Below are 25,406 nucleotides of genomic sequence, written 5' to 3' on the forward strand. Positions count from 1 at the left end.
GCAACGTAATGCTACGTTCACTTGGTCTAAGGAGTAGCGGTACTTCAACAGAAAAATACAGGTCATTTGAGATTCACTGCGCTTCGCTCAAAAACAAACGACAGCAGGAGGCACTAAAAGCTACAATTAACCAATTTTTTTGTTGATGATCATATATCGCTTTTAAAAAGTGCAAGTGTGCATGACACTGCGATTTTCTGCGTCCAACCTCAGCGACTGTAGGTTTACTGCTGCTGGAAATTTAGCAACAGTTTTGTCTTTTCTCTTTATTATCCGCAAACGTCATTGTTGAGTCTCATATGAGACACAGCATAAACCCAGCTTCTTTAAGTAGTAGTGGTTGACGTGTGTTGTAAAAAGTGACCAAAACACAAACGAAAACATTGAGATAATGTCCCGAAGCTTGGACTTCTGTGGCGAACACGAACGTCTCACGACTCATAACCACGTTATGTAGCTTTCTCCTGCTGTCACTCTTGCTAATGACACCTGTTCTCTGGTTATGAGTCTCTGTTGCAAGGTCCAGGTATGTTTTTTATTATTTTTATCACTATGACCTGGAGTTTTAGCTTAAGGAAAAGTTAGTAACCTAAGTGATTTGAGGGCTTGCAGGGAGTTAGCATGTTGTGAAGCTAATGCTAGCTATCTACGAGGTTGATTTAGTAAACAGAAGAGAGATTAAGGGGGGAGCTGCGTACTTCCAGCATTAACCGCTTTGTTCTCTATTTTCCAACATAGTATAGACTTGAATCGAATCTGTATATGACCTTCTTCGAAACCACTTTTTTAATTGTAAACTTTCTCACTGTGAGTTAGCACGGGGCGTTTTGGATCAGGGTCATGGCTCTGAAGCAGATCCAGAGACTTCCGCTGCTCGGGCAGTTCGGGATTCAACGTTGCCCTCCTGCTGGAACTTTCAGCTCCTTCACCAAGGTGCTGAGCACCAGCAGTGAAGGTCAGCGCGTTTGTGTAGCCTGCTTGTATAGCACAGCTGGCTGCTGCACCAGAACACAAGGCTGCAGAAGGGTCCAGTCAAACTTCCGGGTCAGGAGCCTGGCCACCAACATCAGGGAGCCGGTATTTGTGGCCAGCACCTCTGTAGGAGAATTCCGGACAGTTCCGCAGTTCTGTCCAACCCAGCTGCACCGACCCCCAGTAGCCGAGGAGCAGGCGTTCCAGCATCGTCTAGGAAGCTGCTCCACATCCAGACAGGTCTTTAAACTGCTGCGCTCAGTGGAGCTCCTGTCCGACACCATGGCTGCAGCAGCACTTCACCGCGTAGCCGACCTGGAGCAGGAGGAAAACTCTCTGAGGGATCCATCAGTGTTGGAGAAGGACACAATAAGAGCTCTGTGCTTCCAGCTGGAGCAGGACTCTGGTCATCTGACAGATGCTGGGGTGGTGTCAGCCCTGTTTGCCTGCACACGCCTGTTTTTGGACCCCTGGAGCATGTTGATGGTGCGCCTTGTGTCTGAGAGCCAGGAGAGACTGGGCCGAGGCCAGATGAGTATAGGGCTGCTGTGTACCTTAGGCCAGGCAATGTTGGCCATTGAAGGCCCTGGATGTGTGATGCTGAAGCAGGTGATGGGGGAAATTCAGAGACAGTCACCTGCCCAGTGGAGCCTTGCAGACCTTGTTGCTGTTTATAGACTTCTGCAAAGTGGCATTGGTCAGGATGCTAAATACAGGGACCTGCTGAATGCCTTGCACACCCATGCTGTGACGGTCACCTCTCGTATGGATCCAGGTGACGTCAGTGTGCTGCTTAGTGCTCTGGTCACTCTGAATCAAATCCAGGCCATGCCTTTAGTGACTAGTCTGTGTAAGCAGGCTGTGCGGCATATATCTTACTTCACTGACGAGGAGCTCTCTCTTGTGCTTGGGGCACTGATGCACTTTGGTCACAGTGACCATTATTTTGAGAAGGCGATGGAGAGGTATGTTCCCACAGTGGCCTTCACCTCCCACCCAGAGACAATAACCAAGGTGATGGAGTTCTTCAGCTGGAGGAACATCCTGTCCCCGACTGTGTTGGATGCCGTCGCTGAGAGCTTTGTGTACCGAGCAGACGACTACAACACCAACCAAGTGGCAAGGCAGATTATGGCTTTTGGGAAGCTGGGATACCTCCCTCCCAATGCGGGCGAGCTTTTCCGGAAAGTTGAAAACATCCTGCATACACGCTTTTCACAGTTCCAGCCTCAAGCAATCCTGAACCTTCTTCACTCCTGCATCCTCGTGGGGAGGTATCCTATTAATTTTCTCTCCAAAGTTTTCAGCAGTTACTTTCTGCAGCAACTGCAAGGTAAATACAGGGAGGGAATGTTCCAAGAATTAATCCATATGAAATCAAATGTTTTTTTTCCTCATTGTTTGTTGTGTCTCTGTTGCAGAGCAGGGCACAGTTTTGGATCGATTCATTTTGGCACAACTGACTCAGCTCTACATTACCGTGAAGTTGGAGTGTCCTTTTTATGAGGTGAGGAGTTTAAAAACAGGCCAGAGGATTGAATCTGTTATCTTAAAAAGCAGCCAAAAACCAGAGCACACACCCTCTGACCTAACGTCATCAGTAGGTGACGTTCAGTACATTCCACTTACATAATAAAACATCCACCTGTTCTTTTAGCCTCTCTATAAATTTCATCTTATTTATTCTCCTCCCATGTTTTGCATTTTTTCCGTTAGAGTCCTAAACTTCTTTTAAAGTACCGCATCAAGTCTTTCCACATGTATGGATCCTCTCTGGAGACGCCAGTGGATCGACAGCTGTATAATGCTGTGAAAACTGGACTCATTAAGTTGCTTGGGGCTCGCTCATATTTTGGATCTAGGGTTCTGACGCCATACTGCTACACGCTTGGTAACATACACACACCAGCGGTTCATCACATGACTTATTCCTGTTCTGTATCTAAAGGTTAATATCTTCTATGTTGCAGATGTAGAAATAAAACTTGATGAAGATGGTTATGTGCTGCCTGCCAGTCACATTGATGATGTACATAAGAGGTAAATGTGTTCCTAGATATGTTCTGTACTAATCACAACATCTGTCTGCAGGATGAGGAGGGTTTTTATTATTACAACATTGTCCCTGGTTATCTGTGATACAGAATAGCTGTTTGTATTGACGGACAAGAGAGATTCACCACTAACATGAGGCAGCTGCTTGGGAAAGAAGCCATCAAGCAGCGACACCTGAGGCTCCTGGGATATGAAGTTGTTCAGGTCAGTTTGGCACAAATCAGTTTTAAAATTCATATTTTCCCCATCTACTAGATGTTAGATATGTGTGTGGTCCAACCTGTGATGTCTCGTTTCATTCTAGATTCCTTACTATGAATTTGAAAAACTCCAAAGCAAGTCCAGCGTGGTGGAGTATCTGCACCAAAAGATCTTCCCTCACACTTACAGACTGAGCTGGTGATTAATACAGTCTGCTGTTGTTGGCTTTTTTCCCTCAAAAGAAATCCATAATTATATTTGCTATAGTCATTGCCAAATCAGTGTATTTATTTAAGATCTTCCACACAGTTGAGTTGACAGCAAAGTTACTTGTACATTGTGAATAAAAATGTTTTGTACATTTAAAGTCAAATTACTGTTTGAAAAATATAATTTATTTCGTTCTTGGAAAGAAGGAGCTGCAGAAACTGTACAAATGTAAGATATTCAAAATTCCAACAATCACCTCGGACACACATGAAGCTCACCGAGTTGTCACAACTTTTAATTAAGAAACCTGCATTATTTTCACTCTCCACTATTTGATAGATGCTTTGGTTTTCATTGCTGCCATCTAAAGCTGGAGTGTCAGTTGGATACATACAAATAAGGCTATGGTACATGTAAAACCAGCAGTGTTCTGATGGCTGCTTTATGAGGCAGGAATCTGAGGAAGGCCAAACTCATCCACCAGCACGCCATCCTGAAAACACAAACACAAGGAGAACCTTTCATTAAAATCTGACTTGTGAAAACTGAGATTAGACATTTCATTAAACCTTTAGTACCTTGTTGGTCGACGTGGCGCCTGGCAGACCCTCTGGGATGGACGGAGCTGATGAAGCCTCATCCAGGTACGAGCTGTCGTCATCCATCAGAAACTCATCGCCCAATGCATCCAGCTCTGTGGACAACATTCATTAGAGGAAACCACAAGTAGCAAAGATTAGCAAGAGCAGCTCTGTAATAAAGAACTGGCGTAATCGCATCTAATGTCAAGTGAAAATATTGTTAGTGTTGCAGGGTTTATCAGAATGCGAATAGAAGGAATACAAAGAGCGCATTAGTGTCTGCCTGACCTGCTTCCAAGTCATCCTCATCAATATCAGGTGTGCCATAGCTTCTGCCCATCACCTCTTGGATTTCATTAGCGTCCTCCATCATGTCCTCCAGCTGATCTTGAAGATCCTGAACATGAGGGTCAATTCCCAGATTATTTTTCATCCATTTACTCGCACTAAGCATCAGTGAGACTTGTTTTAATACGAACCTCAATCTTATCGATTTTCACATTCTTGTAAGCTTTCTTCATCTCTTTAAGGCCAGTTTTCATGGCATCAACCTAAAATAGACTGATATTAGCATCTGAAGCTAAACCTAAGATTTCTAGAAGGAAGAAACTTTGCAGGTGTACGATTTAATATTTCCATGTCTCTTACTGTGGTTTTAGTGTCTTTAAGTGTTTGGATTGTGTAGTTCGCTTGTTCCATGTTAAAGGACTGCTGCATCAAGTTATCTCTTTGGCCCTCATACCTGCAGGGGACAATGACAATATGAATATGAGCCTATATAATAACTCAAAGAGTGTGAGCTAAAAAAAACAAAGACAACTTACATTCTCTTCTGTTTCAGAACTCTCAAGGCTTTTTGTTTAACCATGTTCTAGTAGAACAAAAAGAGATTAAACAAATGACATGAACCAAACAACCACAATAAACACAATATTATATAACAAACAGAGCAGAGGACTCATTTGGTTCTAACTGTAATTTTCCCTAACTGTCCAATGTAGACAGTCTGAAGTCTTACAGAATGTTACATTGTCGTACTCACCTTTGAAGGCCCATCTCTCATCTTCTTCATTTGATCCTTGTATTTTACAAGTTCAGCATCTAGTCTGGCAATTTTCTTATCGATGGACTCTGTCCGAGAGTCAACCTAACCCCAGAAAACAAAGAAGACTATCAACCATCACTCAATATTTCCTTTAGATGAAGTTTAACTGGGGTTAAATCTGAACCTGTGGTTCGTTCTCCAGCTTGGAGGGGTTTAAAGCCCTATTTCTTTACAGGACAGCTTTGACTCTTGGTTGTTTTTCATTGCAGTATCAGGCTGCTTTAGGTTCCTGTTTTTTATTTGTTACTTAATGTTCCCCTGAAGGTTGACTTGGGAAGAATAATATTAACAGCTACAAAGAAGGCCTATAGTTTACTACATGTTACATGTTACCTGGGGTTTCTTGTAAGCTGCCGTACTATCATACACAATGACACACCTATTAGTACCCAATCACAATCAAAGTTTAATACTGAAGGCCCACATTTATGTTCTTTAAATAAGATCTGTTTTCCAGTTTACTGGCTTAAACGACTTTGCCAGACACAAATGTTTCATATTGGACAATATTCAAAACAATCAAATGATGAACCTTCTATTTGTCTCTTTGTTTAGCTGGGTTACTCTAATCTAACTTCATGACATATTCATGCAGAACTTATAACGACATCCCTGTGGATCATCTGCTTCCACCTAGCGAGTCAGTTTCTATCAGGTAACAGAGGCTCAGCCCGGACAAACAACCTGTTTAACAGGTTGACATCGCCCATGTCACGCAGAGAATCACACAAATTTTGTTATGAAACAGTCAAATGGCTCAAATTCCTGCTTTACGTTACATAACGCTGATTCATTAACCAAACACACAAACTGTTGTTTGGTTAAAATAATAATAAAAATGCCCTGATTTTCTCTGTAGGTATTTGAATTGAATGGCCTTCCTGATGATCCGACCTGTCACTGATAGTGTAACAAATGATTAATCTGACACTGAGCCCCTTTATTGGGACAAAATGTTTGACAAACATGACGAACTCTGGCCTTGTTTGTGCTTACAAACTTGGCTAACAGTTAGCTAACAGCTACCCGACTACGCTTTGTTTACTTTGTTTGGGGAAAACGTCCAAACAGTCGAGTTAAGATGATACTCACGGATCCTATGCAGTCTGTAAGGTTCGGTGGTGGACCTTTGGGTTTTCCTCTGCCAAATATACGGTTCATTCTGGCAAAATTAAGGCTTAAAAGGAACAAGAAACCGAGGTTGCTTCGCTGACAGACACCGTCCAGCTGAGGGAAAACACCCGGAAGAGACTTTGAGGTGACGTCAGAGAAGTCACACGATCATGACTCCATCAGCCACCTTATATTTTAATTATTAAGGGTTGTTATGGGAGTGTCGGGTTTTAATAATAATTGTTCAAGAATAAATACATTAATTATAAATATTGTAGCATTATTTTAGTTTTTACCTTTGGCCTGATTCACTGATGTCTGTTTTTGACAAGAGCTTTTATTTCTACGTCAAACCTTGACTGGTTGAAAAGAATATATCAGCTTCACATTTCAATTGTTAAAGTGACGTGGGGTTAACTGTATTTACTCAATAATTAGATTAATTCGTGGACATTAAGTTTGCAATAGTTCGCTGTTGCTCTTGAGCGGAAACTACGTTGTCATGTCGTATTATCTCCACTGGAGGGCGCTGCTAACACACAGTAAGACTAATGCTGCAGGCTCCAGCTAATATTTATAAAAAATATTATATATTATTAATATTATATATTATTATAATATTATATTTATCTTCAAGGTAATGATTTAAGAAGAGAAAAATCCAGATAGTTAATGCTGCTGCACACTACGGAGAATTTCCAAAGCCTTGTTGGCAGCACGATAAGTTGAAGGAGAAGAGAATCAGAGTGGATTTAAATAATTTGCTTTAATATAGCACTTTCACAGACAGGATGTTTTGCTCTTGCTGCTCATCTGACAGCAGACAAAGCCAATATACAGTCGCAGATTTAAACAACAAACACAAACACTGGGAAAAATATTAAAACCTTGGCCACAGTGACGTTTAATATAATGTCTCCCAGAACATGTGGTTTTGTATTTTCATACCAGTAAACATGCTATGGTGAGAGATTAATGAAGATTTTGAAGAATTTTATTCCAAATGTTAATTCATTTTAATGCTGAATAAATTAAGTATTAGCTAAATGAACTAATGAGATAAATGAGTTAATATTCAATCTAGTGTCTATGATACAGAGTCTATTTGCAGTACAATCAAAATAACGGCACAGTCCATCAAGCAAATAGTGTCTGATTACATCATTGCAGTGATCAGTGACATGCTACAAATACTGTATATATTTTTATTATGCCTGTGCAAAGTTTTAAAAATGTATCATTTGCATGATATAATATTTTGTTTTTTGACTGAATGTAGTGTATTTGTCTATTTTCAGAGTAAACAGCTTTTAATGCTTGCAGAATGTAATTGATGAGACGTTTCTTTACAATAATTGCACTAGTATTTAAATGCGACTACGTGTATTGTGGGAAAAGCCATACAGCACATTGAAAATGACTGAATTATATTATACACCATAAATTGAACAGCTCATCCATCTAGACATGAGTCCAGAAGTCAAAGCTGGTAGAGAGCCCTCTGTCAAATTTTAAATGCACATTCAAGTCCAGGATTTTTACTTCTCACATCGATCAACTTACATTTTTCAACATTTAACATGTTAAGTGCTGTTTAACCACGTTCCATAATAGTTTCTGACATTGTCCATCATTACAAACCTGCTTTACCCTGGACGGTGTAAGGCACTCTTGGATCATAGTAAAAAAATAGTAGGTAATCAAGATGAAAAGCAGAGATGAGTAAAGAAAATTCAATCATGTCAAAACACTGATGCAAAATCTGACATGACTCCTTGATCTCGCCTTTTAAAAACACTTTCCTGAGAAATGTTAGCAAAGTTTGCCACTCATGTCTAATGCAACTTTATTCTGGAGCTCCTAGAAGTAGTAGAAGAAGTATAGAAGTGCTGCAGTTTACAAAACGTTATCAAATAAGGGAAAATGCTGGATATAACTCCCCCACATTCAGGTTTCATTCAAGCGCCAAGCGATGCTTTCATTTCTGCTTAAATACGATTTTAAATCCATCAAACCGGCTGCAGATTCATAATCAGCAGATAACTGTTACAGCTTATGTAATTAATAGTCAGGATGTGGGTGACAAAGTAAATTCATGCAGACGAGCTTGGTGTATTCCTCTCTGTGTGGATTTATGTTGACTTTCATATGATTTCATATGATCTCTGAAATGAGGTCAGGAGACGTGTCCTCTAGTAATGACAGGATAATCAGTCCGCTACAGAGACAGAGTCAGACTGAGAGTCTACATTGCTGATGTGACGTGGGTTAAGCCCAGGTCGTGCGAGTCTTCCTTCCCAATGTGGGAAATTGAAGACAGTTCCACTGCTAGTCATGTGGGCTTGCTAGTCCTGTCGGGGTTCTCCAGGGGAACAGCGGCCTCCCGCACGGTGCTGGGGAGCCGTTTGCTGCCCGAGACCTTGTCCCCCTTCAGCCTGGCTGAGAGGCAGAAGTCCTTGAAGCAGCGCTTGAAGTTCTCATCCAGGAAGGCGTAGAGCACCGGGTTGAGGCTGCTGTTGGTGTAGCCCAGGGCCACGCAGAAGAAGTAGGCGGCCATGATGGCGGTGGTCTCGGGCACGCTCGCCAGCGCCTTCACCAGGATGAAGATGTGAATGGGCGTCCAGCACACCACGAACACGGCCACCACCACCACCACCAGCCGCGTGATCCGCCGCAGGTTGCGGTCCTTCTCCCTGGAGCCGGACAACATCCGCACGCTCTTCAGCCGCAGCAGCATGAGGGAGTAGCACACGGTGATGATGAGCACGGGCACGACGAAGGCGAAGACGAAGACGCAGACCTTCATCAGCGTGTCCCAGTACACGTAGGGCTCCGGGAACTGCAAGGCGCACTCCGTGATGTCTGCAAGGGGGGGGGGAATGTAAATGAAGTGATTTAGAATAAATAGAATTCCACTCTGCGCCGTTTGCTGCCAATTTAGTGACATGGTTCAGAGCAGCTAATCTGCACTTTGGAGCCAAACTATGCTCCAAACTCTGTATTTTTCTTACATCATCTATATTCAGGGACGGCGATGTTTGAGTGCGGCTAATGGAAAACTCGGCGATGACAGACTGTCAGAATAACCTGCAGTGAATTCACTGGAAGTTCGGCCCTCACCGCTGTTGGTCTGGGTGCCGCCCAGGACGAAGGCAGGGATCCCCGCGGCCGACGACAGGATCCAGATGCACACGTTGATCATCTTGGCCTTGATGGGGGTGCGGAAGTCCAGGGCTTTGACCGGGTGGCACACGGCCACGTAGCGGTCCACGCTCATCATGGTCAGCGTGAAGATGCTGGTGAACATGTTGTAGTAGTCGATGGAGATGAAGACCTTGCAGACCACCTCGCCGAAGGGCCAGGTGTTGAGCAGGTAGTCGGTGCTCTGGAACGGCATGGTGGTGGTGACGAGGGCGTCGGCCAGCGCCAGGTTGAAGATGTAGATGTTGGTGGCCGTCTTCATCTTTGTGTACCTGTTAAATATGCAGAGCGCAGCGTCAGCCTCCAACGCTGGGGGGGGGCGTGACCCCGAGCATCCATCATGGCAGCCGCGTATTGGCTGCTGACGCCGTAGAAAAGCCTTCCTCCTGGCTCATTATGAATTAAACATTGTCCATTAGTTCATTCTGCTCCTGTGAATCTGTAATTTTTTTCCCTGACTCACACTTTCATTCTTATGTATAACATGCTGCCGGTGGCAGGTCACGCGGAAGTAGATTGTTTCATTTCATTCCATTATGATGGCAATACAATACAATTTAGCACAAGTATTATGTGAGGGTCATCGCCAAGATTCATTTATTTGAAGCTGTACATCCTCATGCTGACAGGAGAAATAAAATTTCGTATAAATGTATAAAATGATAAATCAAGGAAGTTGATGGAGTTTAGAAAAATGAACCTTTACTTATAATAAACTGACACTATAAATGAATATTAGTGTTATGATATGGTCTGTGGAAGACGTTCAGACAGGGGGCGTGGCTAACGGTGACCACGCCCCCTGTCTGTGGACCACACAACTAAAAAAAAGAGGTGATGTATATAAATATTGATTAGTTCAGCTTTAACAGCACAACAAGCTATTTAAGCACATAAAGGATGTTGTGGCATTTCAGATACTTCTACTAATGGCGTCTGTTCAGACGAGTAATATGTGGCCTGTGTTTGCCTGAGCGTAATTGCAGATATTTGTTTACACTAAATCACCGTAATCTTCCTCTGTCACCTGAATCGGCCGCCGCGGAGCAGCTAACCAGCAGAACGTATTGGCCTTTCTGGGGCCGAGGGGATAAAATTGCTTTCTGCTCACAGGTGACTCCAGCAATCTGATTTGGGGTAATTGTTGTCTATGGAGCGAAGCGTGTTCAATGGTTCTGCTGCATTTTACATTCCATCAAGAAGAAATTTGTTGCACTCGCACAACGTTAATAACACCCAATAAGGTGCAGCTGGAGGAATCACCACTGGCTTCAGTTATGATTAACGTCACGTTGACCTGACTGTTGGGAGGAATTATGAACATTGTTATTATGTTCAAGGAGTCTGTAACAAACTGTCTGTATTTACACATTTGATGCCAGATGAGAAACAACGCTATCAATTTTAACCCTGTTATTATCAAAATGCAACTTAACGAGATTCCAGGTGATGCGATTCCTCAATACCTGCAGCTTTACCTGTTCAGGACTTATTATTTCCCTTAATGAACTGACCGAGTAGGTGCTTTGTCTCCTCCAGAGCACGCTGACACAGACCAGATGGCCTGGAGGTCGGAGTAAAAGCCCAAGGGTTGGTGCCAGTGTCTCCTCCACATGCAATAACATTTACAGAGGCTGTGGAGAAACCCTCGTCTGTCTGGGCATCTGCTTATGTTTGTTATAATCTAGATGATGGGCTCTTTGAGGATTAGCTGTTTCATGATGTGCCAAAAAAATGACGGCTTTAAACAATATATTTTTTTTAATTTCCAAGGCAATTTCAGTTGTAATATTAATAGAAGTATATGATATGACCTTACCTGATGATGACATACATGACGAGGCAGTTGCCCAACAAACCGACCACAAACACCACTGAGTAGACGGCGGTGATGATGGGGATGATGGGAGACATGCCTTCGGGCTCCCAGCTGTTATCGTGGCTCACGTTGCGGCTCTCCAAGGGTCCGGACACCCAGGAGGAGGAATTGAGCGGACAGTCCTCCAGCAGCGTGGAGAGACACGCGTTGTCTCCTTTCAAAATCTCCACCGGGGTGCCCTCCATGGCGGTCACCTGCGTGTCAGGAGAGACGCTTCAAAATAGGACTTAAAGGTGGACCAGTGGGGGGTGGGCGCAAGTGACGAGGCGGACAAATGGGGTGGCGGCAGCTTGGCCGAGCCAATTAAGGCGAGTAACGAGGCGAACGCACAACACAAGTCGTTTGAAAAGTTTACTCGGGTTTTCAAGCCACTTGTAGATGATTAAGTATAGAAATGCGCGCAAAGCTGGAGAGTAACGCGCACTGTAAACAGACTGTGAAGCTCGCGGGTTACTCACCTTTATCAACGCGCCAGCGAAACGGACTCTGCAAAATGTACGTTTCCCCCCAGAAAATGATTCCTCTCCGTTATGACTCGTGATTTGTTGTGTTGCCTTGGCGAAGGTTTTGGCTCATCAAAGTTTGCGGGTGGCACTGCGCGTCCGGAGAGGAGCAGCGGCGGCTTTGCGGATCCTCGTGCACACGCACCGACGGGGAGAGCGGAGGGGGCGCGCAATCAGGCTAGACTCTCTCTCTCTCTCTCTCTCTCTCTCTCTCTCTCTCTCTCTCTCTCTCTCTCTCGCTTTCGCCTCCAGTCACACGCGTGCACGCACCCACGCGCCCGCGCACTCCAAATCTTTACCCGAAATATGAGATGACAGAGCGATGACTGTAACCTGCAGGCAGACACACAGCTTCCCACAGTCATATGTCACAACTGAGACGAAGCTGCTGAGCGCAATTAAGACGCTCTTTATTTGTCAAAGCGGTTAAAGAGAGAAAATGACGCTCATTTTACAGTTTCATTAAATTGTATTGTCACGGGGTGCAGGGATCTAAAAATATGGTCTGGATCATGACTCTGTGCCCAGAGCCATAAAATCACACTGTCGGATGCAATTTACAAAGGAAAATGGACAATCTGTTCCTTTTTTTGTGTTTTGTCTATTTTATAGCAGACGCTTGAGAGGTGAGGGGGACAAGACTGGAGATATTTAGCTCTGTGTGGCTGCAGTCAGAGGGTCAGAACCACTGGGACCGGACAGATCGGGGCTTTTCTGCTTCTGGGGACAATAAAGGGAGATGATATACGAGCCAGGCCGGCTTCAAACCAGGCAACAAACAGATGATCCATCATTTCAAATCTGAAGTAAAAGCTGACAAAACGGGTCCTCTTTATTGGCATCACACCAAATATTTGCTCTTAAAAATTTCTTCATGTTCAAATATGCTGAATGAAGGTAAAGTTTTATTGTAATGAGAACAGATGAGGCAGTGCAGCAAATTCCATCCTCAGCATTCTGCTCTGGAGCGAAACATTTCTCATTGATCTCTGCAAATCCTACTGGTTAAAGACGTGAAGAACTATCCATGAGCACAGTTTATTGTCTTCTTAATAAGTGTAACACATAATATTGATAATGTCTGTGAGCTGTTTATCTCTGGATCACACAGTTTATGAGATTTTCATTGTGTGAAGGCGAAACCCTTTTTAATCATGCTCCTAAAGGTAAAACTGTCGAAATTGATTTATGTAAATTAGACCAGTTCATTTCGGAGCGACAGCCACATTTGCACCTTGTGGCTTGAAAAGTTATTACTTCATTTGTCGACTATGAAGCCGCCGATTTCATATCAGATGCCTTCTTGATTTCTAGCTTCAGGTAACACACACTGCCGGCGCAAACAGGTGTTGGGTGTTGTTGAGTTTCTCAGGCTGCTGCTTCCACAATAAAGTGCCTGACATTAAGAAACACCACACATTTAATATATAAACTCTGTCAGGGTTGGATTTTATTGGAAAATTGATTCTACACATGCACAAAAATCTTACCTTGGACTTTGCTTTGCGACATTTAGACCAGAGTGTGATGTAAAATTATTATGTGGCTGCACAACCAGATTTTGCTGTAATCTACTCTCCACCTGGACTGTAATCATCTGTACACATCTGTCAGAGATGCCTTGAACAGCAGGACCGTGCTTCAGGAAACGCCAAATCATCCAGAAAAATTAAGAAGAGCGCCCGGAGCCGCCCCCTGCTGAGCCGATTCACGCATTCAGCAACATTTCCATCCCGACCCGCTGGCCTTTACTGCACAGGGCACCACGGCCTCCTTACAAAAATCAATACAACTTTGCATCAATATTCAAATGAAATCACATCCTTCTTTCACACTCTGACACGCGTAAAGGAAAACACACAGACACAGTTTTGTCTTTTTTTTTTTGAATTACGAGTGTCTACCCACAGCGAGGGATTACATCGATTTAGAGGCAGATTACTTAGGAGCTCATCAACACACAGCGTCAGATGTGAGTTATTTTGAGAGCAAACACAGAAACGGTGGATTTGAAGCTCCCCTGTCACATTGTGCAACAGTTAGGACAAAACAAGGAGCAGGTCATTGCACTGAAAACCATGAACATCAGCGTCCTCCTGGTGGTGCTGGCTGTGTGGAGCGAGTCCCTTTCCCCAAGTGTAGTATGACTAAAAGCCTCTCCATGTCGGCCGAGATCCGTCAGAGGGAAACAGAAGGTAACTGGCCTTTAGGAGGTGTCTGGTCACATCACACCGTTCTGTGGCAGCTGTTGCAAAAGGTCACACGGATACTTCCTTTTCTGAAATTTGGGACTAAAGACACCACACTTTGCTCATTTGCATATTTCTGTCTATGGATTTGTCTGCATGTGGGTCCGACCGTGGATCCAGGTTCAGTCTAGGAACGATACGAGCACAGTGGTGATCTTCAAACGCAGCTTCCTTCTTCTTCATATGAGAGGATTTCTGACTCGAACCGATTTGAACACGGAAACTATTTCACCCAGGAATCCTTGAATTCGGCTTCCCTCATATAACCCCTGTTGTTTGTGTGAAGTCGATCATTCAGCCTGTCCTCCGTCAGCGCGTCCTTCTGCATTCAGAGTGCACTTACACCCACAAGCCTAATTCATTATGTGTTGCATGAACCGTTTTCCCGCTGCAGCCTCTTCCAAATCTTCTCCGAGCGTCTGTGACGGCTCATAGCAGAGGTCATAGCTCTATTGTTTCCCTCCTCCCGCGTGAGTAAGCGTCCACCTACAGCGATTCACTCGCTAACACGAGGCAAAGATAGAAAGCGTGTAGGTTTGGACAAGACGGCAGCTATTTCCGGCTGGAGGTTTTCCCTGCTGGGCACAAACCGCGTACGTGGGAGTGGAGGCAGTAACGCATTAAAAAACTGGCAGCGCCTTCACATGCCCGAGGTTGGAATCAAAAACAAAGGACACGCTTGATGGAAGAAAACCCGTGGATTTGTCAGGTTGCTTCCGGCTTTGCTGGTTCCTTTGAGATTGTCCTGAGAACTCAAGGCACTGCAACCTAATAAAACACACGCAGATTGACAGCACACAATCAATTTAAGAAAACGACTTGACAGCGTTTAGAAAAGAATAAATCAAAACACAATAATAATTATAAACTAAATGAGTTGCAGCACATTTTAATTTGATTGTCTGGTAATATTTTATTGATACAATCAATGTTAGTGCATTTGTAAGTTATAATTCAAGTTAATTATAAACCAATCGTTATGCTAATGGGAAATCAAATACGGTTGTAATTAAAGTCATCAGGAGAATGTATTTGTGATTGATTTAGTTTTCATGGACATGTGGGATTAGAATTTATGATTGGTAGAACTAAAATCAAGCAGGACCAGGACAAAACTAGAAGAAGAAGAAGAAGAAGAAGAAGAAGAAGAAGAAGAAGAAGAAGAAGAAGAAGAAGAAGAAGAAGAAGACGACAGTAAATTTCAAATATTATATTAAACCGGAAGTTAGCTTGAAAACTCTTACTTTTAGAACAGTTGAGGTCAATTCGTTCAGAAAGCACTATAATGTATGATAATATAATATAATATCATTTATAAGGAGTCTCCACAAAGTCCTTAAAGCCCATCTATTCTGTGTGTTTACATGAGACACCATGAGGAATGGAGCCGGTGGAGAACACTGTTTTTGATCTATGACCCAGAGGAAAAGCTGATCATCTCTGAAAACGCTGAATGTGCACAGTGAGCGAGCGGGACATTTACAATCAATGACCGAGGGACTGGAAGGGCCTCTACATCACACACGCAGGGAAAGGTGGAAAGTTGGAGAATATAAAGGTTGATGTGGTGAAAAGTTGGAGTTGGAGGAAGGAAACGCAGAGGCCAAAAATGATGAGGCAGGTGAGGATGGATGTGTCCATGATGGAAGCACATTTTTACATAGAATGATCGTATTAAAGTCATTTTGATGGTTCAGTGAGATGCAATATTTCACTCGATTAGTTTCCTTGAAAGTTTTATCTCACTTTCCTACATGTTGAGTTTTTGAGTGAGAGGAAACTACTTAGAGAATTTGTTATTAAAAATCATCCATCTGTTTTTGGAGCTAAACATTCACTCACACTCTCCTCACTGACTTCAACAGAGTTGTTACATTAATATAATCCGATGTCATCTAACAATCAGGCGGAGACAGACGTCACGAAGCCACTGAAGCCTGATATTAAAGACCCAACAGAAATGTGTATATGTCACAGCATCGGACGAGTTCTCTTCCCGTTGATGTTGTGTCAAACAAAGAAAAGACAAGCACACGTAAACATTATGCACTGAACCTCCCTGTCTGTGATCAGGCCTCGTGTGCACGTTGGTCACAGAGCGTTAGGGCTCCTCCACCAGCGGTCACCAAGGGAACCGTCACCTTTGAGCGATGAGTGAGCGATGCCAATGGACGGGGATCAATAGTCCCATTGACGTGTGTCTAATTTCCACTCTTGATTCAGAACCACATGGACGCGCACGTTCGGTCCGTGGACGTCAGCGATTCACAACAGCGAACACACAGTTCACCGCCGCGGCTGTGTTGGTGCGACAGATGTTTTCAGCTCAGTGATTTTCTACAGTCTGTTGTATTTTTCGCAGTACGCCCAGGATCCCACAGGGCAAGTACACAAAGGAAGCGTGTAAGAAAGGAGGTACATGTGTGTGCGCTTCACTGTAGGCAGCATGGTTCTGCTTAAAATGCAGAGGGACAGAGGGAGCTTTGGAGTTTGATGGAGGTCCACGGTGGCCTGAGTCAGCTTTAGCAGAGACGGCCTCTGCCTCCAGGGCCTGATCTGGGACCTGGACCTTCAAGAGGGGAGCCTGCTGGCTGAAGGCTCTTCCTCCACATTTGGGGACTTGAGGAAGCACAGTGGGACCTCGAGGACATGATGGAGCATGGTAGAGGTTAAATCTGGACTTGGGCGGTTTTCCTGACACCACATGTGTCTCCTGTGTGGAGCATTGTTGACTCTCTGAGGACTTGTGTTCTACCCGTTGCGCCATACGAGGTCTGTGAAGCTGCAGCACAGAGGAGCCAGCTCCTCGGCACAGCTCAGCCCATCTGCACTTGAAAGACGAGGTCCACTCCTTTGGAGACAGCGGGCCGTCAGAGGAGCTGCCACGGCGGAGGAGAAGCCTGCTCACCATGCAGTTATTCCTGGTTTCAGGATGTATCCGCCTGCTACTCCTCCACGACAGAGCCTCTCAGATGATGAAGATGAGGGAGATGAAACGTCTTTGGCATCGAGAAACGGTTAAATGTGCGACTAATAAACATCAGGAAGCTCCATGAAAGTAAAAGCTGGCTGCTCGTGCACAACAGACGCGGCTTTTATAGGGTTGTCGCTTGTTAGTTACGACTTTTTTATGAGTCTATGATGGCAAATGTCCAGATCAATAAAAATCCAATTGAGGTCACTCGATTCAAGACGTGACTGAATAAAAAATGCAGAAATGAGCCCGTCAACGCTATTTTAATTTCTGCTTCATGACTAAACCCGTTAGCTTGAGTTGCAGCAGGCGTGTGTCTGTGCTGTGTCACTCATCACATTTATTGGTTCATCATTCTGACAGAAAAAGTAAATGAAAGCATGATCGTGATCACGGATTTCCCTTCGGAAAAATTGGAGCCTTTTAGGAGGAGAATGGCACCGATTCCAGCTCGCGGCTGTGACCTGAGCAGGTCTTTATACAACCTACAAGGCCGTAAACGGTTAAGCTTCCTCCACTGACTGGTTCCTGTTTATTTACCTGCCGCTGTCATAGATCACGGTGCATTCAGGGAGGGCTAATTATTTTCATGGACTACATATGCGCCCATGTTTCTATCAAGGTGTTGATGGAAAAGCCATTGAGAGTCATTAGAATCTGTCTAAGCAGACACCTGTTATCGGTGGCTAATGAGTGATATGCAGATTTTTAATTCACGTACTGGTTTAATTGCACAAAGACGTGTGTGTGTGTGTGTGTGTGTGTGTGTGTGTGTGTGTGTGTGTGTGTGTGTGTGTGTGTGTGTGTGTGTGTGTGTGTGTGTGTGTGTGTGTGTGTGTGTGCTGGCATTCCTGCTCTGCTCAGCACCTGTTAGTTGAATGAGCGTACGGCGCAGCCAATTATCATCTTATCAGCTTTGAAGTTCATTTTGATCGTAGCCTGCAGCTGCGTAGCAACGGGAGAAATAAGGGAGAAATATACCGTAACTGCACTTAATGCACATGAAATCATTGTTGCATGTATTACAGGGAGGGAGCAAAACAACATGACTCATGTGTGAGCTCAAGTGTTGTGAACAGTCACTTCAAGCTTCTCTCCCTGGACCCCGTTGCTTCATCTGAAGCGTCATAACAGTGCATTTATAGAGGTTAGATAATACCGGGCTGTTTATAAGTGGCCATTGTTGATATTTGGATCTTCTTTCCAGGACGTGTGCGTGGATCGGAGCGGCTGCCTCCCCCGTTTGCAGATGGGCGCGCGGCCACCAACACGCGGACAGATGGAGGCGATGACTTGTTGAGCGTAGTGCGCTGACTCACTCGCTGCTTCACCGCGTCCACTCGTTCGTAGCAACCACGGGCTGTGAGAAGTGACCTTTGCAGAGTATTTCATCCAAAAGACTCTGTTTGTGGAGCAGTTGGCACCTCCCTCGCCTCTCCATGTACATCCTTACATCAGAAAGCCTTTCCTGCCGATCATCACACCTTGAATGGCTTTGAGCTCCTCTCTTTGACTCTGTGACTTATCTGCCCCGAAGCCTCACAACTCAAGTACAAATCTGAACAAATAAACCCCAAATATAAAAGTTTATGAAAGAAATTAGCACGACTTATTACGGCACCGTAGCAACTATTGCTTTATAATTAATGCTCCATTATTCTACACTTGTGTGTGTGTGTGTGTGTGTGTTTGTTGGAAGCGCTGGTGGTTCGGAGTTCATCATATTATAAATCACCCCCGTCCGAGGAGCTAACGTGAGGAAGACGCCTGACGCTGTGAGGCTGCGGGGCTGTTTTGTCCAATCTGCACTTAACAGCATCTGGCTGGAGCTGAACTGATTTGACTTTACATTTTATAATAGAAGCGTGGAGGCTCAAGCTGTTTCGCATTAGGCCAAGAGAATAAGTGATCAGTCTGAACAGCTCTTGTGTCCCCATGTTATTAACGTGGTCTCACAAACAACCCCGCTGATGGGCTGAGGCTTCAGGGACATTATCCATGACACTGGGAAATATTAATAACAGCCTGTGACATTTTGCGGCTGATGATGTTAATGATCCCATTTCATTAAATCAGTTCTCACAGTGAAAATTAAGGCAATTTTATTGTCCTCAAAGCAGAGAAGGAGGAAAATCTGAAAAAATACAAAATATTGAACCCAATTCTGGGTGTTTTTCGTTTTATTTGGTAGTTAAGTCACCAGCTCACAACCACAGAAGCAAAAGTAAAAAATATTTCTACTATTACTTTAGCAGTGTACCTGTACTGCAGACTATTAGCTGGATCAGTATTTCAGATAAACTGCCATTAAATTAGGTTTGTTCATGTTCCCCAGAGGTTTATTGAGTTTAGGAGTCAAGATTAATTTCATATGTTAGCGAGTCTGAGAGTGTGGGAGCTAAAATACACTTTAACTTCAGAATCTGCACAACTAAAAAAAACAACAACATATTATCCTAATGATGCTCCCTGGATATTTTGCACCAGTGTCTGCTAACTGGGAACATTTGGGAAACAAAAGTGAAGTTGTTTACAAAATGCAACTGAATGTTTATCATGCACAAACTTAGGTTAATGATCTCTGGCTTCTTTCCACCAATGCTGCGAGATAAAAACGTGTAATGACACAAATCTAATGATCCATTTCCTCATATACATTATTGAAATCTGAACCAAAAACATCACCGATCTGACACAAGCACGACTGAAAATGGGCAGTTTGCGACGTGACTTCAGTCGTTTCATTACGTTGATGAATCAACTGCATCTGCAGCGAACGGGGCAACAAAAATCAATAAATAAATCAGACAGTGAGATGTTTAAGATGCTGGAAATGCAGTTCTATTAAGTCCTGCTGGCAGCTGCTAAATTGTAAAGGTGTAACGCTATTCAGCGGGGCTGGTTTAGCACATAGCAGCTTTACAACCACTGAAATTGGGGACAGTAGTTAATTGATTTCCTCACGGAGATCTACTGTAAATAATACCGAAAGACAGAGCAGATGTGGTCTCAGGCAGTTCATTATGATGCAGATCCAGCAGAACCTCACCAGGTGAAGAAGACGTTATCAAACACCACCATAGCTACTCATCATGCTGCCACATCTGTCGCCTGGGCTTGTTTCTGCACTGCACATCTGGAAAGAAGGAGTACAACCAGGATTATATAAGAAATATAGGCATTAGAAAAAATGTAGTAACGCAGAGTGCACTAAATTGAGTTTAATGGTGAATTACAAATGGAAGAAAATTACTGGCAATTACACACAAAGAAGAACAAGATGGAGAAGCTCTCACCCTGCACTTACCAATTAAACTGCACCTTAAGCTACATCCTAATGAAGTGACTGGTGCAGCAGCGCAGGGCTGTCGTACGAAGTCTGACCATGAACAGGTCATTTCATTCCAGTTCCTCAATGCTTTGATCCTAAAAGCTCTGCAAATAACAGGCTCATTAAACGGCAGCTGCACAGCGGGAACAATGTGTAAAATCTCCCACCAGGCTGCTTTTGTGTTTACTAATGCTGCAAAAATATGTATTTTGATAGGGCGCGTTGCCGTGTTTATCAAATTTGAGAGATTTTACAGTGGATGGAGCCTTTTGAGCATTCAGTCAGCTTCTCCTGGACACATACAGTAACCAGGGCTTGAAGCAGAGTAAAACCACAACCAGCAGTAATTGAAGCCCTTCTTTATTATCCCCACAATCCTCTGTCTAATCTCTGTCTATGAATCTGATAAATCACAAAAACACAGGTAAACAAGCAATGGTACATCCAGACTCGAGGCCGATGAGCCACTGAACATAAAGGTCACAAATTGTAATTATCTCAGAGTAAAGAATGTTCAACATCCATTTCCTTTGTTCCTGCTGGTACTATTTTGTCTCCTTTATTCTTCAGGATGTTTTGTTAGCAGACTGGTGGATGATTAATGCGTCTGAGTAAGCAGAAGAAATGGTGTCGGCCAGAGAATTTAAATGCTGGGACTCAATCTGACTTCAGGAGTGACAGTAGTTTGAGGTATCACAACGAGCAGTGAAGAGAATCACAGCATTCCCCTTCTAATTAGTGTAAATGGTGTGTGACTATGCATTAAAGGTTGACAGCAATATTATAAGGGTCTTCCCTAATGTGGCTTAACTTTAATTGCTCAATAAAATATAAATGAGTTTGATACACACTTCATTATGTTTACGCTGCTTAAGCTGCTTGTTTACACTTGGTCCATGATGTAAAGCTCTCCCGCCCCCACGGCCTCGTGTTGTCCAGCTAATCTACTACAACCTTCTGCCAAAGTGATTTTTTGGCCTCACAGCAATCGCGCCGACGACGGAGAGGAAGCCTGCGGTGGAGCGGCACGTCACACGCACGGGGCCGGTGGACGAAGCCCGGATGAACTGAGCGTGAACTGTCCGTAAGCATCAGAGCAGCATCACTCACGGCGTCGACCGGAGCCGCGGCCTCGGCGCCGACGACCCGGGTTCCATTAGGTCAGCTGGACACTGACCTGCTTAAAGACACGTTTCATCAGGCCAGATTCACCTGTTTGAGCTGCAGCAGCAGGACAAAGCCACCGCTCCACAGCACGTGGGAACACGTGGAAGCTGCTCGACTGACTGATCACAGGAGGGGAGCAACAGAAAGAAAAGACCAATCTCCTGTGAAAAAGTCTTTGAAGTTACAACAAAAGGATGGAGCACCGGCCTCCCGGGAACCCGGCACAGCGTTCTGCACCTTCATTTATTTCAGTCTTCATTTGAGAATGTGAGGGAGGACACATTATTTCACTCACTTTTCTTTTTAACTCCATCGTCCCTCCAGGTTTTCAAGTTAAATTGTTGCCTTAAATTGGCTCATAAAGGACGGGTCATGTTGTGATTTGCGACGCACCAGAGGGATTGTCATCTCAGGAAAAACTCCACGCACGATGGCTTTTGGAAGACTTGTGTTCGTTTTCGCCGTGTTCTGGAATATTTGGAGTTATTTTGTGCACAGTGTTGGTTCCTAAAAGCCCAGCTGCTCCACTAATTATATCTAAACATAGACTCATCAGGAGGACGCTGGCTCCAAAAGTCCTGACTCTCATCTAAAATGCTGCTGGGGGCTTTAAATGACCAGAGAGTGCTTCAGGAGGAATAATGACAGGATACTGTACGGCTGGCAACAAAAGAGCCTGAGAGCATTTATGAAACCAAACAGCGGGGACGGATTACAAGAGCTGGGAACTTCACATGAAGAGCGAAGATTCAAGCCAGATGTCAGAAAAAGTGGGAAATAAAGTTTTAAAAGTCGCAAGCTGAACCTGAGGAGGCTCTTTACGTCTCCTTTAATTGTCAGGTTTTATTATCTACTCTAAAACGATCACACAGTCCGGTGCGTTTTATGCCGAGACGTCGGCTGGTCATGAACCACATGGACGTCCTGGATGGACCTGAGTAAACACTAAGTCTGCGTCACCCTCCACCGTGTATCCGCATACGCGGCCATTAATGCTGTAGAGACCGGTCCCCACAAAAGGCTGCGACAGACGCAGATCACTGATTAACTGAGAGCAAAGCCTGAAGACAGGGAGGCACTTCAATCCCGGCCACTAATCCACTGTGGTTCATGCAACATCTGCAGTTATTAAGGACCTGACTGGTCTTTGTCCTGCGTCGAGGCACCGGGGACGAGCAGCTTAATGTGTATTTTTACCCCAAAGACTCACACGTCTTGTATTCTCCTCATTCTTTATTGGGGTTCTTGACCTATAACTTGTGGGAATGAACAAATATGAAATCACTCAAGGGTGCAAAGAATATTCTTCAGTTTATGTAATGATTTCAAACAGGCGGCGGTCGAGCAAAAACATTTTCTTAAATGAATGGATTTGCCCACAACTATTGGGATCAATTCCTGCATGAACACCTTCTGCACTGAGACTAATGAGTAAATAATTCTCTGCACAAATCTACCTGTCAACGAACCAAGCAGATCTCCGATCAGCCAGTCGCTGCAAACATCTGTATGGGCGTGATGGAGCCTATTATTAAACAACAACTCAAACTGCCTCATTTGTCTTATCCACCTACATTGAGTGTGTTTTAGATTGGTGCATCGGCTCTCAACGAGCTCGTCTCCCTTAAGAACAGTTTGATCTCGCTGCTGAGACGCGGTTTTGCAAAGTGGCATGTCCAGCTTGTTTAAATCCTGAAGCCTCCGCTTTGTACTTTCAAAAGCAAAGAAGCACAGAGAGCTAATCTACGAGGATCTAACTCAGAGCGGAGACGGGAGTAGAAACGAATCACACAGATTAGACGTCCACTTGAGCAAATGCTGCAGGAATATAAGCTATATTTTAAACATCAGCAGACACCTCTCGTGTCCTTTCTTCTCCTGTGGATCCAAATACATGACATCAGTATATGTTTTATATCTTCACAAGCTTTGTACACTTGTCATTGCGCTGATTTTTCCCTGTGACTTCAAAACAAAAGCACGAGAAGACGGGCGACGAGAAGAGGCGGGACGCGGCTCAACTCATCACGGACGCCGCCGTGCGCTGACGTCTGTCTGGCTGACAGCTCTTAGGGTATTGGTTTGTCGAGATCCATTTCAGACAGGAATTCATGTGGATCCTCCGCTGTCAGAAAACAACCACTGTGCTAATAAATCACCCAAGATACGGTCGGCAAAAGACAAATGGACGAAATGCGCCGTGCCACTATAGAAGCATCAATAAGGGGGCTACTGTCTTCGCTATAATGATTTTTAAACCCAGTAATCTGTATTCGGAGCATAGGTTGAAACTGCTGAGTTCTGCTCCCCTCCCATACCTTCAGACCTTATTTATTTAGCGATCAACTATTTCAAGGCGGATCAGAGGCGGACGTTATGAATAATTTATTGGTATCAAGCATATTATTAACTGTCATCCAGCTTCATTGTGCATAAGACTTTTCGGGATCAGAGACACCCCGGCCTGGTCTTCAGGCTAATGGAGGTGACAAGCAGTAAGTAGTATGTTGCTAATGGTCATCAAGCTGACAGACGGCCTGCTAATGAGGCCTGGATCCCTCCACCAGACACCAGGCTGACCTTACCTTCTTTAAACCACCCGCCTTCGGCAATTATAGGACTGTTTTCCTTTTATTCACAGCATCTCAAAAACATTTATGCCCCCTGAAATACATTTAAGGCCTGTAGAAGGTCACAAAAATCATTGATTCATCGCCCAAACCGCCTTTATTCCAAAGGTAAAGTTCAGACAGCAACGCGATTCCAGTAATAAAATTTACTGTGCCAGTGTATTTCTGTATTTTCTGAGTGCTGTGTGCCTCCTCAGGGCACATGGGAATTATTTGTGAAGACTGCAGAGAACTTCAGAGGTCGGAGGAAACCGGCTCTGTCTGATGGAGGTAAGAGCATCTCTGATGTTTATTAACCTCTTGGATCGTCTCCAGCGAGACAAATATTGCTCACAACGACTTATAAATGAGTCACAACTGACAGTAGACACTGATCCACAAACAACCCATAAAGAGCAGCGATTCCAACCAGCAGTAAAAAGATTAAAATACAGAAGCACAATAACCAAAAAACATCCATCCAGCCTATCCAAGCACACACACACACACACACACACACACACACACACACACACACACACACACACACACACACACACACACACACAAAACATTCAGTTATCAATCTAATTAATCAATTTATTGGAGCAACAGCTAATTAATTAACAAGTCTAAATCGGAGTTAGTGAGAAATTAATCTGCTGGACGAGGCAAAATGGAAAGAGTGTTCATATGTGGAATGAGTGTGGAACAGACGTGACGTAAATGTTAATGGTTGGCAGGTGTTAGCATGTGGAAGATGACATCATTTGGAGGAAACCTGTGTTGTCAGAAGCAGGCGATGCTGTAACACTGCAGCGTGCAGGAGCAGATCATTATTAACGGCAGCTCCAAGTTCCTTCTGCTGACTTTTGGAAATAGCCGTTTTGTTACTGTGTCGTGAATCACATCTTTTTAAATTACACCATCATTCACACGCAAGGTCCAGTCGATAACGCTGGCGTGAGAGTCTGGCCTGATAGTGAAGGAGAGCGCTCCCGAATCTTTAGTCTCCTCCTGCTCAAACTTGGGGAGTTACTGCTCGTACCGTGGTGTAAATGAGTTTGCTCCTAAAGCTTCTCCGCCGCGTTCGTCCATCAGACAGAGCTCGGCAGCAAATAAGGGCTAATACATTCATCCTGTGCTCTTTGTCACAGTCTGCTGCACCGATCAACAACGCTTGACAAGGATTTGTCTTTATCTCCATCCTGAACGACTAAGTGGCGATCTGATGCTGGAATAATGGAGGGGAGGAC

The 25,406-nt window shown here is 44.1% G+C and overlaps 3 protein-coding genes across 4 annotated transcripts; 1 reads left to right on the forward strand and 2 right to left on the reverse strand.

The window, feature by feature from the left end:
- Nucleotides 1-33: 33 nt before the first annotated feature.
- Nucleotides 34-3,589, forward strand: fastkd3 (FAST kinase domains 3). Of its 2 annotated transcripts, none has more exons than XM_055508604.1 (7): nt 34-526; nt 813-2,305; nt 2,394-2,479; nt 2,689-2,863; nt 2,943-3,012; nt 3,117-3,231; nt 3,332-3,589. In XM_055508604.1, the coding sequence occupies exons 2-7, from the start codon at nt 841-843 to the stop codon at nt 3,428-3,430; spliced, it is 2,010 nt and encodes a 669-aa protein (XP_055364579.1). In that variant the 5' UTR covers nt 34-526; nt 813-840; the 3' UTR covers nt 3,431-3,589. The 2 variants fall into 2 exon arrangements, with proteins under 2 accessions (XP_055364579.1, XP_029004276.1); XM_029148443.3 differs by having other exon boundaries at nt 817-2,305.
- On the reverse strand, nt 3,495-6,381 carry chmp5b (charged multivesicular body protein 5b). The gene is made up of 8 exons (XM_029148444.3): nt 6,217-6,381; nt 5,062-5,166; nt 4,844-4,890; nt 4,668-4,761; nt 4,499-4,570; nt 4,308-4,416; nt 4,017-4,132; nt 3,495-3,931 (listed from the first exon to the last, which is right to left on the reverse strand). The coding sequence occupies exons 1-8, from the start codon at nt 6,283-6,285 to the stop codon at nt 3,881-3,883; spliced, it is 663 nt and encodes a 220-aa protein (XP_029004277.1). The 5' UTR covers nt 6,286-6,381; the 3' UTR covers nt 3,495-3,880.
- Nucleotides 6,382-6,984: 603 nt separating this feature from the next.
- Nucleotides 6,985-11,997, reverse strand: LOC114854396 (delta-type opioid receptor-like). The gene is made up of 4 exons (XM_029148727.3): nt 11,776-11,997; nt 11,258-11,511; nt 9,358-9,710; nt 6,985-9,099 (listed from the first exon to the last, which is right to left on the reverse strand). Exons 2-4 carry the CDS (start codon nt 11,500-11,502, stop codon nt 8,570-8,572), a joined length of 1,128 nt encoding a protein of 375 aa, XP_029004560.1. The 5' UTR covers nt 11,503-11,511; nt 11,776-11,997; the 3' UTR covers nt 6,985-8,569.
- Nucleotides 11,998-25,406: the final 13,409 nt, after the last annotated feature.

This window comes from Betta splendens, chromosome 4 (genome assembly GCF_900634795.4).
Source record: "Betta splendens chromosome 4, fBetSpl5.4, whole genome shotgun sequence".
NCBI lineage: Eukaryota > Metazoa > Chordata > Actinopteri > Anabantiformes > Osphronemidae > Betta > Betta splendens.

Bases quoted from the DNA above. Each gene is read 5' to 3' on its own strand.
- LOC114854396 (XM_029148727.3), bottom strand. From the start codon at position 11,502: ATGGAGGGCACCCCGGTGGAGATTTTGAAAGGAGACAACGCGTGTCTC. The intron at 9,711-11,257 runs GTAAGGTCATAT...CATATTTAACAG, and splicing joins GTCATGTATGTCATCATCAG to GTACACAAAGATGAAGACGG. The intron at 9,100-9,357 runs GTGAGGGCCGAA...CCCCCCTTGCAG, and splicing joins CGGCACCCAGACCAACAGCG to ACATCACGGAGTGCGCCTTG.
- chmp5b (XM_029148444.3), bottom strand. From the start codon at position 6,285: ATGAACCGTATATTTGGCAGAGGAAAACCCAAAGGTCCACCACCGAAC. The intron at 4,133-4,307 runs GTCAGGCAGACA...TGTTGTCCACAG, and splicing joins TGAGGATGACTTGGAAGCAG to AGCTGGATGCATTGGGCGAT. The intron at 3,932-4,016 runs GTACTAAAGGTT...TTGTGTTTTCAG, and splicing joins GCGCCACGTCGACCAACAAG to GATGGCGTGCTGGTGGATGA.
- fastkd3 (XM_029148443.3), top strand. From the start codon at position 503: ATGAGTCTCTGTTGCAAGGTCCAG. The intron at 527-816 runs GTATGTTTTTTA...ACTGTGAGTTAG, and splicing joins GTCTCTGTTGCAAGGTCCAG to CACGGGGCGTTTTGGATCAG. The intron at 2,864-2,942 runs GTAACATACACA...TCTATGTTGCAG, and splicing joins GCCATACTGCTACACGCTTG to ATGTAGAAATAAAACTTGAT.